This window comes from Bombina bombina, chromosome 2 (genome assembly GCF_027579735.1).
Source record: "Bombina bombina isolate aBomBom1 chromosome 2, aBomBom1.pri, whole genome shotgun sequence".
Classification (NCBI taxonomy): Eukaryota; Metazoa; Chordata; class Amphibia; order Anura; family Bombinatoridae; genus Bombina; species Bombina bombina.
This window is the reverse complement of record NC_069500.1, coordinates 758,493,696-758,509,721: the sequence shown is the minus strand read 5'-3', so window position 1 is coordinate 758,509,721 and position 16,026 is coordinate 758,493,696. Positions and strand designations below refer to the sequence as shown.

The following is a 16,026-nucleotide window of genomic DNA, read 5'->3' as shown; positions in this document are numbered from 1 at the left end:
CCATACCGCACTCCAATACCAGTGCTGCTTAAGTCAGCGGTGAGCTGGTCATACGTGCTCGTGCACGATTTCCCCATAGACATCAATGGGGAGAGCCGGCTGAGAAAAAGTCTAACACCTGCAAAAAAGCACCGTAAAACTCATTAACACAGCCACATTGATTCCTACTGGGAAACACATTTTATGTTTACACCTAACACCCTAACATGAACCCCGAGTCTAAACACCCCTAATATTACACTTATTAACCCCTAATCTGCTGTCCCCAACATCGACCAACACCTACATTATACTTATTACCCCTTAATCTACCGCTCCGGACATCGCTGCCACCTACATTATACTTATTAACCCCTAATCTGCTACCCCCAACATCGCCAACACCTATATTATATTTATTAACCCCTAACCTTCAGATGCAGAGCGGCTCCATCTTCAAGACATCCAGCATGGAGCATCCTCTTCAAACAACGTCTTCTTCGGAATAAATATCTCTTTAAGTGACGTCATCCAAGATGGCGTCCCTTAGATTTCGAATGGCTGATAGAATTCTATAATCAATCGGAATTAAGGTAGAAAAAATCCAATCAGCCAATAGAATGCAAGCTCAATTCTATTGGCTGATTGGATTAGCCAATAGAATTGAAGTTCAATCCTATTGGCTGATTGCATCAGCCAATAGGATTTTTCTACCTTAATTTCGATTGGCTGATAGATTTCTATCAGCCAATCGGAATCTAAGGGACGCCATCTTGAATGATGTCACTTAAAGAGATATTCATTCAGAAGAAGACGTCGTTTGAAGAGGATGCTCTGCGCCGGATGTCTTGAAGATGGAGCCTCTCCACGTCGGAAGGATGAAGATAGAAGATGCCGTCTGGATGAAGACTTCTGCCCATCTGGAGGACTACTTCTGCCCGTCTGGAGGACCACTTCTGGTGGCTTCGTTGAGGACATCTTGCAGCTTGGATGAAGACTTCTCCCGGTAAGAGAATCTTTGGGGGTTAGTGTTAGGATTTTTTAAGGGTGTATTGGGTGGGTTTTATTTTTAGGTTAGGGCTTTGGGCAGCAATAGAGCTAAATGCCCTTTTAAGGGCAATGCCCATGCAAATGCCCTTTTCAGGGCAATGGGGAGCTTAGGTTTTATTAGCTAAGCTTTTATTTGGGGGGTTGGTTGTGTGGGTGGTGGTTTTTACTGTTGGGGGTTGTTTGTATTTTTTACAGGTAAAAGAGCTAATTTCTTTGGGCAATGCCCCGCAAAAGGCCCTTTTAAGGGCTTTTCTTAGTTTAGTTTAGGCTAGGGTTTTTTTTATTTTGGGGGCTTTTTTATATTGATAGGGCTATTAGATTAGGTGTAATTAGTTTAAAGATCTGTAATTTGTTTTTTATTTTCTGTAATTTTGTGGGGTTTTTTGTGATTTAGCTAATTTAATTTATTTAATTGTATTTAATGTAGGGAATTGATTTAATTGTAGTGTGGTGTTAGGTTTTATTTTACAGGTAAATTTGTATTTATTTTAGCTAGGTAGTTATTAAATAGTTAATAACTATTTAATAACTATTGTACCTAGTTAAAATAAATACAAACTTGCCTGTGAAATAAAATTAAACCCTAAGATAGCTACAATGTAACTATTAGTTATATTGTAGCTAGCTTAAGGTTTATTTTATAGGTAAGTATTTAGTTTTAAATAGGAATAATGTAGTTAATGATAGTAATTTTATTTAGATTTATTTAAATTATATTTAAGTTAGGGGGTGTTAGGGTTAGGGTTAGACAGGTTTAAAGGGTTAATAAATTTAGAATAGTGGCGGCAACGATGGGGACGGCAGATTAGGGGTTAATAAATGTAGGTAGGTGGCGGCAATGTTGGGGGCATCAGATTAGGGGTTAATAAATATAATGTAGGTGGCGGTGATGTCCGGAGCAGAAGATTAGGGTTAATAAGTATAATGTATGTGGCGGCGATGTTAGGGGCGGCAGATTAGGGGTTAATAATATTTAACTAGTGTTTGCGAGGCAGGAGTGCAGCGGTTTAGGGGTTAAAATGTTTATTATAGTGGCGGTGATGTCCGGAGTGGCAGATTAGAGGTTAAAAAATTTATTTTAGTGTTTGCGATGCGGGAGGGCCTCGGTTTAGGGGTTAATAGGTAGTTTATGGGTGTTAGTGTACTTTTTAGCACTTTAGTTATGAGTTTTATGCTACAGCGTTGTAGTGTAAAACTCATAACTACTGACTTTAGAATGCGTTACGGATCTTGTCGGTAGAGGCTGTACCGCTCACTTTTTGGCCTCCCAGGACAAACTCGTAATACCGGCGCTATGGAAGTCCCATGAAAAAATGCTTTACGATCTTTACGTAAGTCGGTTTGTTGTAAGGCCAACAAAGTGTGCGGGGCACCTATACCTGCAAGACTCGTAATAGCAGTGGGCGTAAGAAAGCAGCGTTAGGACCTGTTAACGCTGCTTTTTTACCTTAACGCACAACTTGTAATCTAGCAGATAGTCTTTTTATAATCTATGCCCCCATTCTTTAGGTTTATTTTTTACCACCAGGGTATTGCATTATTATTCATATTCATCCTTTGTATTCTCCGTTCTTTTTAGCCTGTTTATCTCTCCCATACATAACTATAACTGTATAACTTTTTAACAAAAACTCCCTCTTCCTTTCATTATTCTATTCACTTTTCTTTTTCTCTTTTCCCAACTCTCTCACAATCATATTCATTAGCACAATTCTGTTTGCTCACTAGAAGCTGAAGTTTTACGAGGACCAGCTGCAGCTCCAACCTCCTCCTTGGGCCGAGTTGGCTAATCTGGTACAGCAATGCATGTCCTATACACCGCTCCTGAGACCTTCTTTCCGTTCCATCATCCGAGAACTTAATAATCTCATCACATCTGGTAAAGAGAAGGAGCATCTTCATGTCTTTTATATACATATATGATTTACTATGTGTGCACCTCATTATAAGCAAGTCTACCTAGATGGTGGTGCTTCAACTACATGGATAAATATTTGATATATGTGCTCTCTTTTATTATGTTATAGATTATGAGCTCTTGGCAGACAGCAGAAGTCCACAGGGGAAAGAAGGGTCCAGTATCGGTGCCTGTGGTTGGGAATGTCAGGATCCCAGTTTATATGAGGAGAGATACCTCAAATACATATCAGTACTGGGCAAGGTGAATGAGATTTAATCATTATAATAATTGTATGCATTATTTGCAGCTAGTGACATATTTCCACATTGTTCTCTGTTTACAGGCGACAAGCTTTAACTGCTTCTCCTCCATTTTGAGGACCTCCTTTCCAGCCTCTTATCTCAAATTTGTTACAATTTTTGAGGCACCTTAAAGGAATACTGAACCCAATTTTTTTCTTTCATTATTCACATAGAGCATGCATTTTAAGCAACTTTCTAATTTACTCCTATTATCAATTTTTCTTCATTCTCTTGGTATCTTTATTTAAAAAAATAAGGAATGCAAGCTTACAAGACAGCCCATTTTTGGTTTAGCACCCTGGATAATGCTTGCTCATTGGTGGGTACATTTAGCCACCAATCAGCAAGCTGTACCCAGGTACTGAATAGGGATGGGCGAATGTGTTTATATTCAAATTCGAATGTTGGAACAAATGTTATTGTAGAAATTCGATTTACATAATAGAATCTTGATAAGAACGAATATTCTTAAAAATTCTATTATCGAATGTTATTTACAGTTTTCCAATGTCACTTTCGAATTCGAATGTGACATTCGAATGTGACATTCGAATTTGAATATTACATTTATTAAACACAGTATTAGACTAGAAATACTATTTTGAATTTGAATGTGACATTCAAATTCAAATGTGACCTTCGAATTCGAATATTACATTTATTAAACACAGTATTAGACTAGAAATACTATTTCGAATTTGAATGTCACATTTTAATTTGAATATTACATTTATTAAACACAGTTTTAGACTAGAAATACTATTTCAAATTCGATTACATTCGAATGTCACATTCAAATTCAAATATTACATTTCTAATTTGAATGAATACATAGCTAAACATTCTATTATTCGAACGTATACTATTGAAAATTTTGAAAACGAAAATTTGAAAAATGAATGTTAGAATGTTATATAAACATTCAAAATTTTAATCGAACGAACCAATGTATCAAAATTCGTTTTTAAATTTCAAATTTTTAGAAACATTTGTCCATCCCTAATACTGAACCAAAGATGGGCCGGCTCGTAAGCTTACATTCCTGCTTTTTCAAATAAAGATACAAAGAGAACAAAGAAAATTTGATAATAATGAAAGAAAAAAATTGGGTTTAGTATCCCTTTAACAATACAATTTTTTTTCCTGTGTATTTTTCTGTTAAAGGTTTAAATATTCGTTTAGTATGATTTTTAAATTACGATTTTCATTGTGCACTTTTGTAATGTATGCATCTCCTTTTCATACCAAAAATGCAGTATATACGCTTTGAAAAGACACCTTGTTGAATTTAAAGAATTCCACTAGGGAAATACATACAGAGAGAAACACACTCACAGGAACGAACAACTAGCTCATTACCATTGTTAGCCTGTTCTATGGCAATTTACCACCTGGGTGCAGCTTCTTTTTCGCCCAGTAATAATTTTCATAGAGTAGAGCTTTCCTGTAGTGTATCTGTCTGATCGCGTCTATTACAGTCATTATAGCTCCGAAATACGAGACAATTCCTCTCTGAACAAGCAATACAGCAACCCCAGACGAACATTTCGGCCTTCATTGGGCCTCGTCAGTGAGGTGTAGCCATATTCCTTTAAGCACACTGAGCAAGGAGTCCACGTCTGGTTGCCCCTTTTTCCCTTAGGGAGACTAAATACATACAGAGAGAAATGCACTCTCAGGAACGAACAACCAGCTCAATACCATTGTTAGCCTTTTCTATGGCGATTTACCACGTGGGTGCAACTTCATTTAGCCCAGCAATGCTTTTCACAGAGTAGAACTTTCCTGTAGTTTATCAGTCTTATCCCACCTATTACGGTTAGTCCAGCGACGAAATACCAGGCAATTCTTCTCTGAACAAGGAACACAGCAACCCCAGACGATCATTTCAGCCTTCATTGGACCTCGACAGTGAGGTGTAGCCATATTCCTCTAAGCACACTGAGCAAGGAGTCCACGTCTGGTTGCCCCTTTTTTCCTTAGAGAGACTAAATACATACAGAAGAGAGACAACTAGCTCAATACCATTGTTAGCCTGTTCTATAGCAATTTACCACCTAGGTGCAGATTATTTTTAGCCCAGTAATGCTTTTCACAGAGTAGAACTTTCCTGTAGTATATCAGTCTGATCTCGCCTATTGCAGTTCGCCCAGCGTCAAAATACCAGGCAATTCCAATCTGAACAAGGAACCAGGTAAATAGAAGAATTGGCGAGTATTCTTAAAGAATCTCACCAACCCAGAGACCTATAAATTATCCAGCCCCAAGTATTGGGTTTACAGGCAGAGATAATATAAAGAAGTGTGTGTGTGTGTGTACAGAAAGTGATAAAATAAGGAGATCTGATTTCCCTGCAAGATTAACCCATTTTAAGGCTAGATTGTGAGTGGAGTGCTGATTATCGCTCCCGCTTGCTCGCTAACTGCGTTCAAAATTGGATTTTTCGCACGTTGGATACCGCACATATTACAAGTTGAAAGTAAAAAGTTTTTTCTTGCGCACTAACCTATTCCGTGCAAAAAGCCGAAGTTACAATATCGCAATTGTGTTAACGTATTATCCCATAGACTTCATTGAAGAAGGAGAAGTAGCAAAAAAACCCTACTCACGTGCAAACCTGATCACATTTTCTCAAGTGTGCTAGCCCAACATGAAAATATGAACATTTCACATTCCAATGTTCTTTACATAGCAGAATATGTTCTATTTATTTATTCATAAATACATATTTCTACATATGTCTGGTGGTATTTTGGTACAATATATATCTATACCTATATATACTGTATATAAATATATATATATATATATATATATTCGCCTTAGAGAGCCTGGGTCTTTATATATATTTAGTATTGATTGTATTCCTGATTGGGTTCTATGAGGACCCATTGTTGGATTTATTCATATGTGAGTTATGTACACCGTATCTCCATAGACTAGATGTTCTTGTACTGCCCTTAGGGTTTGTAGTATTCTAGTGTAGTTTATTTTAGCTTTTGTACCTATTGCTGAATTGTATCTACATTGTTGTTCATCTTGACATGAGTGTTTGTTTTTAATATTTTTATTTTTTATTATGTCCATATGTTTATACATGTTCACTTCACGGATTGACATTACACTGTAGGGGTGGGTTCCTGTCCATTAGATGATCCCAAGATGTGTGGGTCTGGTACCTGATTATGCACTGCCACAGTTGCCCCCCCCAGGGGACGACTATCCTCCTCAGTGGGTTGGGTCTCCAGCTTAGATGACACAATCTGACCCACAGTAGCCATTGATAGGTAATATAAAGGGTTTTCTACATATTGGGAGAGTTTATTTCCTCTTTGGCTCTCGGTTTTTGTACAACTTTATTTTGCGGCTCATTTTATTTTATACAATGAGAGTTTTTGAGACCCCCTTTTTTTCCCCTGGCACTATGATGACTTTGAATGCTGGTTAGGAGGGTCTTGTTTAATGATTAATGTTTAATTTTTTGAGATTTAGTGGTGGATCTAGGATTGATTTGAGTATATGCTTTTGGCTCTGCACCAGGTTACTAGCATACGTATGACCTGAGGGTCGTGTGTCTTGATTGTTAAATAAAACATTTTTGGTTTGTTTTTATAATATGTATCAATGGTGGATAAGATTGCACTAGGGTATTTAGAATTAGGTATGGGCCCCCTTGTCAGTAGGGACAATGGCCGTGGTTAGCTCATTGCAATTGGGGGAGTAGATTCCTGCTTATCCAGATATATATGATCTGCTAAGTAGGGCATTTATGTGCCGTTTGATGTATAAATCTTGTCACTGTGTTGAATTCGGTAATATTGGCCACTCGAGGCATTTGATGCTATCTGGACTAGACCTGGCCATAGTAGGCACTATGATGACCTAGATAAGGTCTTTGCTTTCTTTTATTCTATGAGAGGTAGTGACGCCTTTGCTGAGCCGTTTATTGACTGCTCAGTTTAAGGTGAGGTGCAGTATACTGTTGCGAGTTTGTCAGGTATGTGCAGGTTGATTATAGGAATTATATGCATTTTTTAATTTTTTTTATTGTTTTTATTGAGGTAAAGAATAAAACAGTACAAAGTAACCACAAAAAAAAAAATAGGCCCCCAACCCGTGGGGGCAAATTACAGAAATATACATTACTGTACATACACTGAGTATATTACATCAATAATATAAGGCATAAATAATAGCTTACAATCCAATAACTATAAGTAATAAAGAGCTAAGGGCCAAGAGTAATTCTAGCAATGTAATATTATCTATGTGGTTAGTGGACATATAAATTGGCCTCAAATTTTTATGTTTTTGACATATAGGACCACTGTTGGGTCCCCACGACTTTAACTACCCATATATATATGAAAAGCAGTACATCACTCTTGTGAGGCATAAAATATATAGGAATCATAAAATCTCTTTTGAGTCTATTGAATAACAGTGAAACAGCTGAAACTTAACTATAGCTGAACCTTCAATTATATATAGATTATTCAACTAACAAAATTTAGGGAAAGGGTAATAGCTTTTTTTAAACTCACTCTAGTGTGGAGATCTCACAACATCTTGAAGAACTGACCTCTCGCAGAATAGTATTATAGAAAATTTATAGAAACTTCCTAAACAGTTATAAAGTTCTACCCCCCTCTAGTGGAGATATCTGGGTATGACAAAAATAGAATTAGTAGGGAAAAACCTAATGTAGACTATTGTATGCTTTACTAGCTAATAATTATGGGAAATACAGGGTGTTTCTATAATTAAACCACAAATAACTAGTGTCTGACGCGATAATCAAACAATTATCTCATAGTATAAGCATTCCGTATACAAACTAGCAGGGGAGTATTGCTTACAAACAAGTCATACATGACAATATTTACTGCACCCCTAGGTGACTAAACAGTAAATATGTATTAGATACACATTTTTGCTAACTATATAACAATCGGCTATAGAACCCTCGTTAACAGCACTCTAATTAAAGGCAATTATTTAACATGATATACATTCTGCCGGATCCTCAGTCACTAGCATGAACCTATAGGGTAGGTGAAAAAATAGAACTAACACCTATCCAACACCCTTCCTGAAAGCAATGTAAGGTCTGGCAAGTAAGTTGTAGGTGACAAGCATCCAAGGTTTTGTCTTGCCCATAGCACATTGAATGCAAGTTCTTTGCTCAGCAGGTACTCCACAAAGTATATAAGGCTGTGAGGCCAACTCCATGTTAAACTTCCAGAAATGAATTGTCCTCTGATACAGTCTGCCTGAAATTCTGCGAGGAGCGCTCAGGTCCAATGTTAGTGATTCAGACCACTGAAAGAGCCACTGGATCATAGTAACCAAGTGAATGCACAGCATCCGGCCACAATACACTTACTGCACAATCCTCTCGCTCTCTATCCAAACAAAACATGTCATGTTCCCGGGGATCGGCCGCCTCCCCTGGGCCCAAGACAACAGAGTAACCATGTAAGGGCACTACTCCAGCGGCCCCTCTCCTGATAGGCATAGAGAGATAACTGGGAATTGGCAACAGATCCTGCACAGCACTTTCCTCATACTCTTTTGTACTCACTGTACATAAGTTCCACAGCCAATGGTCATGACTGTTAGACCATGTTGTAGCTTCATTGATCACACAGTTCATTGAAATACTATCTATATGAATATCTCCAGAGAGTGTGTAGTTAAACATTACATCCAGCTGTTCACAGAATTGGCGCTCAAAGTCATCCAGAAGCACTTGAACTGTTTCATACAGTTTCTCCATGACTAGTAGGTACACACGTGGCAGTAGATCTATGCCGTTATGCAGAAATAAAGATTATAATGGAAAGCTGGTATCTGCGTACCTTTTACCCCAGATTCCTGGGGGGGGGGGTATTTGCGGCAGCCTTCGCCAATCAGTTCTCTTTTCACACAACGAAAATGGCCAGGCAAACGACAATCCTGTATGACGCACTTGGATAACATAGGTCAGGGCGTCAATCTTCCGCCTCTGTATTGTTGGCTAAAGATATTGTTAGTCGCAGGGTCTCAATGTAAGAATCGTGGTAGATATAGTCTCTCAACTTTATAGCCAAAAAGACCCCAAATAAAAACTATTAAACAGGAGCTTCATGTAGACACGTCTGACCACTCCAAGCTTATGCTCCGCCCCCCTATATGCATTTTTTGATGCACTCTATTTTATATTTAATGTTATAAGGTTCCGTAATGGATGTTGGTGAAAAAGACTTTCAAGTGGGTATGGACCACGGATTTAGAACAGAGGCAGAGTTATTTAGCAGTCCACCAATGTGAGCAGAGTGGGCTTGATATTTGAGCCTATTTGTGGCTTTGTTTGATGACAGCTGGATAGGCTGACGGGGTTGCTTCATATATCCCCCCTTTCAAAATAGAAATTTGGATCTAGTTATGCTTTGGAGACGATTTAGACTTGGCTACATTTGGCACTGGTACCACCTTGATGATTACGGTGGTATATATCTGAGTTATCTATATATATAAGTTGAAATGCAGAACCGAGAAACGCGTTGTATTTATAAGGGGGTTATTGTCAACACCCCTTATCCACTTTTTTAAACGCTATTCTGTGATTTTATAGATTCTGTTTTTAATAAATACGGTTTTTATTTAAAAAAAAACAAAAACTTTTTCTACTGAGTGGATATATCTTACCTGCCTACCACTTTGACTAATATATGAGAGACAACCTGCTGGAACCGATACAATTCTGATACCCAGCCTGCCTGAATGTTTTGGGGTGAGCTGACACACCTCTCCACAAACTGCCAGCCCGTTCCTACTAGCACATTGGTGTGCTCATCTAAAATGTGAGTACCCATTCAGAAATGTTACAGAGTGATTGCAACTGTATCCTGGATGATCTGCACATGTAGTGCTTGTTTCTTTGTGTTCCACTTTCTCCAGTATTTCAGTACAAAGAAATTGCTTCTAATTGTGGGTGAGCTGTCACACCTGTGTTAATCTGCAGCCTGCACCTACCAGCACATAAGTGTGCTTCTGGAGCATGTGAGTACACATTTGGCTTGATTGTGATTTACAGCTATATACTTGTTGATGATACTACACATGAGGCGCCCCTCTGTTCTTCCTTATCTTCCATAGTAAACCCAGAACCTGTCGGTGAGGAGGAGGCTGTCAACATGGATACCTTTATTTGCTCTTTTTGAAAGAGGTCTTTTATTCTATATACTCCTATGTCAAAAGAACTATTTCATTCTTGTAGTAGTATATAGTTGCTGTATGTAGATTAACATATATATATATATATATATAAATATATATATATATATATATATATATATAATATTATATATTGCCGTATTATAACATTGTATTGTTATTCATATCAACATTCTTTTGTTCAAATTGGGAACAACTCTCTCTCTCTCTCTCTCCCTCTCATCTCTCTCTCTCTCTCTCTCTCTCTCTATATATATATATATATATATATATATATATATATAGTATATACCTGTATTATGGTGTAATATATATATATGTATAAGGAACTAGGATTTGCATCTCCACCTATATATATATATATATATATAACAGTTCATTTAAACTAGGTCTTGGCATTTCAACTTATATATACTGATAACTTGTCACCTCATTAGCGCCCCCTTCCTGTGACTAGGGGCACACTTATACTAGGTATAGATATATACATATATATGTGGATATATATTAATAAATACATAGAACATATCCCCCTATGTGAAGAACATTGGAATATGAAATATTTACAGTGAATACATAGTTAAAAACACTTTCTTAAATATGAATATGCATACATATGAGATGTTACATTGTAAAGGTCAAATTTATTCTGCACTTTCAAAATAAATTTCTCTATTGTTCTGATGGTTTTCATAATATAAATAACCTGAAAAACCTGGGAAAAGATAGGTGGTTAGATTTATTCCATTCCTGGCAATGGCCAACATTTTAGCCATAAGTAAGATTTATAAAAAAAACCTTTTGGGGCTTTGACAATATTCCAAGACCCATGTGCAGTAGGCACCCCCCCACCAAATGTGTTTTCTTTACAGACCTCTGTCTATAGACACTCCAGCAAAAATGTATAAGTAGAAAGGAAAGGATTATATGTAGAGGTGGATAGGACTTGTTTCTGATAGGGGTGCAAATTCGTTGTCCCTGATCTATGATAAGTTTAATACCTTGTTGGGGAGTAAGGTGCTGGTTCAATAATATCCCAACATTTGGAGATTTGATCAGAAGCCCCCCAAGCTGATAAATGATATAAAGTCGTGCTGCATCATGGGTTATAAGAGAACACTTTCAAGTTGTAAAGCAAATCCGCTGAATTTAATAAGCCTTTGTAAATTAAGTTGTAAGTGCAGGGGTCTCTTCCTCTTTCAAATCTAATAAGTGATCATAATTTAAAGTCTATTAAGGACAGCCTTGGGGACCAGAGGAGAGGTATGCAACTAAAAAGGTAAGTTAATTTCAGGATTTAAAGCCATTTCAGTGGCTGCTTTTCGAGACTCTTAGGTTTAAATTAAATTTTCATGGTTCAGATACAGCATGTAATTTTAAACAACTTTCCAATTTACTTACATTAAAAAAAATGTGCGACAGTCTTTTATATTTACAATTTTTGAGTCACCAGCTCCTACTGAGCATGTGCAAGAATTCACAGACTATACGTATAGTGCATTTGTGATTGGCTGATTGCTATCACATGGTACAAGGGAGTGGAAATATACATAACTTTGAAATTTGTTATAAAAAAATCTACTACTCATTTGAAGTTCAGACTAAGTGCTATTGCATTGTCTTGTTATCTTGCATTTGTTGATTATGCAAATCTAATGTGTTAACTGGTCCTTTAAGCTGTTTTTTAAATTAGGGGATTCTATCAGTGTAGTTTTTAGCAATTACTAAACTGAGATCAGAGCTAAGGTAGGCACCGTAAATATAGGATGACCATGAAAAAGGATACACAGCTTGAGAAGTGTCAGACTGTCTACATATAGAATCATATACAAAACATCCATTTTAATAGATACAGTTGTATTAACCTAAGCTTATCAAAGTTAAATACTGCTAGCATATATTTTATCAGGGGAGGTTCGGTAGCAAAAAAGGGCTTGTGTTGGGACTCCCATAACAGGATGCCTGTAATATGGGGGTTAGAAGATGGCTTGGCCTAGGTGTTCAATCATTAAAGTGAATAAGGGGGAAAGTAGCACCCCTGCCTTGTAGCATTAGTGACCTCAAAGCCGAGGGAACTGAAACCCACTCCTCTAACCCATGCATAGGGACATGAATTGGAAAACCAAAGAAATGTAGCTTCTCCCAAAGACATTTCCAACTTACCCTTTCAAACGTTCATTACGATTTTTAATGCAATTAAATAGCACATTTGTTACTGTGTATTTTTATTTTAATATTTAATTTATTCATTTTATATGATATTTAAATTGTGTTTTCTGTGAGTACTATTGTAATATATGCATCACCTACACATACTTAAAAGCAGGGAACTTCTCTTTGCAAGACACACTGTTCTCAAGTTAAAAACTGCCTTTATAGAATTGGCCAATAGAAAGAACCTTTTCTTTTTGCAATAAATTGTAATTTTCTCTAGAAAGTCTGTAAAGTGCTAGTTAATTACAACTAAATCATTATATTTCCTCTCACCTAGATTACGATGTTTGCGTTATGATGGGTACGGCTATTACTGCTGAAAAAATTAGCCATTGTGCCGGAATGGCCGGTAATGCATATTACGATCGCGGTGGTACAGCTATACTGCAAGCATTTTAGCCTGTAATGCAACGTCCATTCTGCACTCAAAAAAATTACGTTTGAGTGCGGGATTTTCCATATCGCTGTATTACAGGTTGTGCAGTCTGGATAAAATGCTTGCATTACAGACTATACTGACACAATCCATTCCGTCATCTGAGACAGTAGTTACGGATTTTGCAAAACAAAAATGTTTTCAAAACTCATAACTAGATTGTTTCAAAGTACACTAGCACCCATAAACTACCTATTAAACCCTAAACCGCCACCCTCCCGCATCGTAAATGCTGTATTAAACCTATTAACCCCTAAACCGCCAGCCCCCCACATCGTAACTAATAATGATTTGAACAGCCAATAGGAATCAGTAACTCTCATACTATTGGCTGATTTGAATTTGAAGATCAAATCAGCCAATAGGAATGCAAGGTACACCATTTTTAAACAGGTACCTTGCATTCAACTTCAGTGTAGGGCGGGGATTTATGAAGAGGATGCTCCGCGCAGGATGTCATCGCCAGTCCTGGATAGCTCAGCCCCGCAGGGATAAAGATAGAAGGTGCCACCGCGATGGATGAAGATGCCATCGCCTGGATGAAGACTTCTTGCTGCCTAGATGAAGACTTCTTGCCGCCTGGATGGAGATGGATGTCCGAACTTCAAGAACCATGAGTAGATATTCTGGGGTTAGTGTAGTTCATTTTTTTTTGGGGGGGGGGGTTAAGATTAGGGTTTGGGCAGTGTAAAAGAGCTGAATGCCCATTTAAAGGGCAGTAAAAGGACTGAATGCCCTTTCAAGGGCAATGCCAATACAAATTCCCCTTTAGGGGCAATAGATAGCTTAGGTTCGTTTTAGACTTAGGTTTTTTATTTTGGGGGGTTGGTTGGTTTTACTGTTGGGGGACTGCATTTTTTGTGTGTAAAAGAGCTGTTTAAATTAGGGCAATGCCCTACAAAAGGCCCTTTTTAAGGACTATTGGAAGTTTATTATAGGTTAGGGCAGAGCTTCCAAACTTTTCATGTCGGTGACACACATTTTAGACCTACATATTTCGCGACACAGTAATTCAGTTGTACTGGCAAACAGGAGGTTAAACTAAACTTGTTTTAAAGAGATACGGACCCATACATAAATGATATAAAAAAGAAATGTATTTACAAGTAACAGTACAACAGTAACAGTGCAAGAATTAAAAAAAAAGTTTAATAGCACCAATAGTTACTTACTTATATTTTAATGGATGAACACAGTTTCTGAATATTGGTGGAATATTAGATACTCGCATTTTTAAGCTTCCCCCTTCCTATCCATATATCAAGAGCAGGAACAGCAATGCACTACTGGGAGCTAGCTGCAAAAAAACCCCACTGACTTCAGCTCAGCGTTTAAGCTGCCACCCTCAGAGCTCGGTGAGTCCGACTTGACTACTGCCCACGCTGCAAACACACTGCTGTCGCACTCACTGACTACATATGCAGTCAGGTGCCAATGTGCCATTAAAGCCGCCAATGGGAATAGTTTCAGTTCCCACTTGAGCTGCGCCAATAGGTTAAGATGATCTGTGACCCCCTAGGTATCAATCACATGTCAAGAATGTGATTGCGTAGCAGGCAGGTGGAAAGTCAGAAAACAAAAAAAAAAAATTAAAAATTAAAATTTTAAAAAATTTGTGCTGAAGCAGGGACACACCTACACACTGCTGCCAACACACTAGTGTGTCCGACACACAGTTTGGAAAGCACTGGGTTTAGGGGGTGTTTTTATTTGGGGGGCTTTTTTATTTTTATAGGGCTATTAGATTAGGAGTAATTGTCAGTATTTTTGATAATTTTTTCTATTATTTTTTGTAATCTTAGAGGTTTTTTATTTTTCATAATTTAGTGTTTATTATTTTTTGTTATATTAGGTTTTTTAAAATTTGTAATTTAGGTTTTTTATTTTTTTCGTAGTGTTAGGTTTTGTAATTTGTAATTTAGTTTTTTAATTGGTAGTTTTTTTATTTTATTAGAATAGTAATGTTAAGTTAATTTATAGTTTAATGTTAGTTTTTTTTATTTCAACAGAAAGTTTTTATTTATTTAAAGATAGTTCTATTGTAACTTTCATTTAAAGTTAGATGGTGTTTTTTTATAGGTGTTAATAGTTTAATTTAGTGTTTTGGAATGGGGGGGGGGCAGCAGTTTAGGGCATAATAGGTTTATTTAGTGTCAAGCGATGTCAGGGAGCGGCGGATTAGGGGAAATAACTTTTATTAGTGTAGGGGAGAGCAGATTAGGGATGTTTAGACTAGGGGTTTATGTTAGGGTGTTAGGTTTAAACTTAGCTTTCTTTCCCCATAGGACATCAATGGGGTTGCGTTACATCGTTTTGCCATTCCGCGTTTGCAGGTGTTAGATTTTATTCTAACACTCTCTCCCCCATTGATGTGCTATGGGGGAAAGCGTGCACAAGCACGTAAACTCAGCCCTTGGCTTTTATGCGGTATGAAACTTAGCGCACCCTAACGCACAGCATAAGGAGGTTTTTCAGTAATTCATATTTGCAGCGCTATGGAAAGTGCGATAACACTCATTTTCTTGTTTTCTTTACGCACCCTGTTATCGCAAAAACTTGTAATCTAGCCAATAGACATCAATGGGGTTGCGTTCACGGCGATTTGCCATTCCACAATCACAGATTTTTTCTAACACTCTCTTCCCATTGATAACAATTGTGAACAATTGGGATTAGAATTTCCCTGGAAAGAAATGCTTTTTTAGCACTCTTTGCCCAGACTGATCGTAGAGGCAAAGAAAATATTTAAAATTAAAGAGACAGGAAACCCACATTTTTTTTCATGATTTAAAAAGAGCATGCGATTTTAAACAACGTTCTAATTTACTTCTATTATCTAATTTGCCTTAATTCTCTTGATATCCTTTCCTGAAAAGCATATCTAGATAGGCTTAGTAGCTGTTGATTGGTGGCTGCACATAGATGTC

At 37.3% G+C, this 16,026-nt stretch overlaps 1 protein-coding gene across 1 annotated transcript in view; it reads left to right on the top strand.

The window, feature by feature from the left end:
• JAK3 (Janus kinase 3) overlaps positions 1 to 16,026 on the top strand; it is a 362,782-nt gene that overhangs the window by 263,907 nt on the left and 82,849 nt on the right. The window contains exons 17-18 of the mRNA XM_053702872.1: positions 2,758 to 2,908; positions 3,057 to 3,190. Coding sequence (XP_053558847.1) covers positions 2,758 to 2,908; positions 3,057 to 3,190 — 285 coding nt within the window. The remainder of the gene's footprint in view (positions 1 to 2,757; positions 2,909 to 3,056; positions 3,191 to 16,026) is intronic.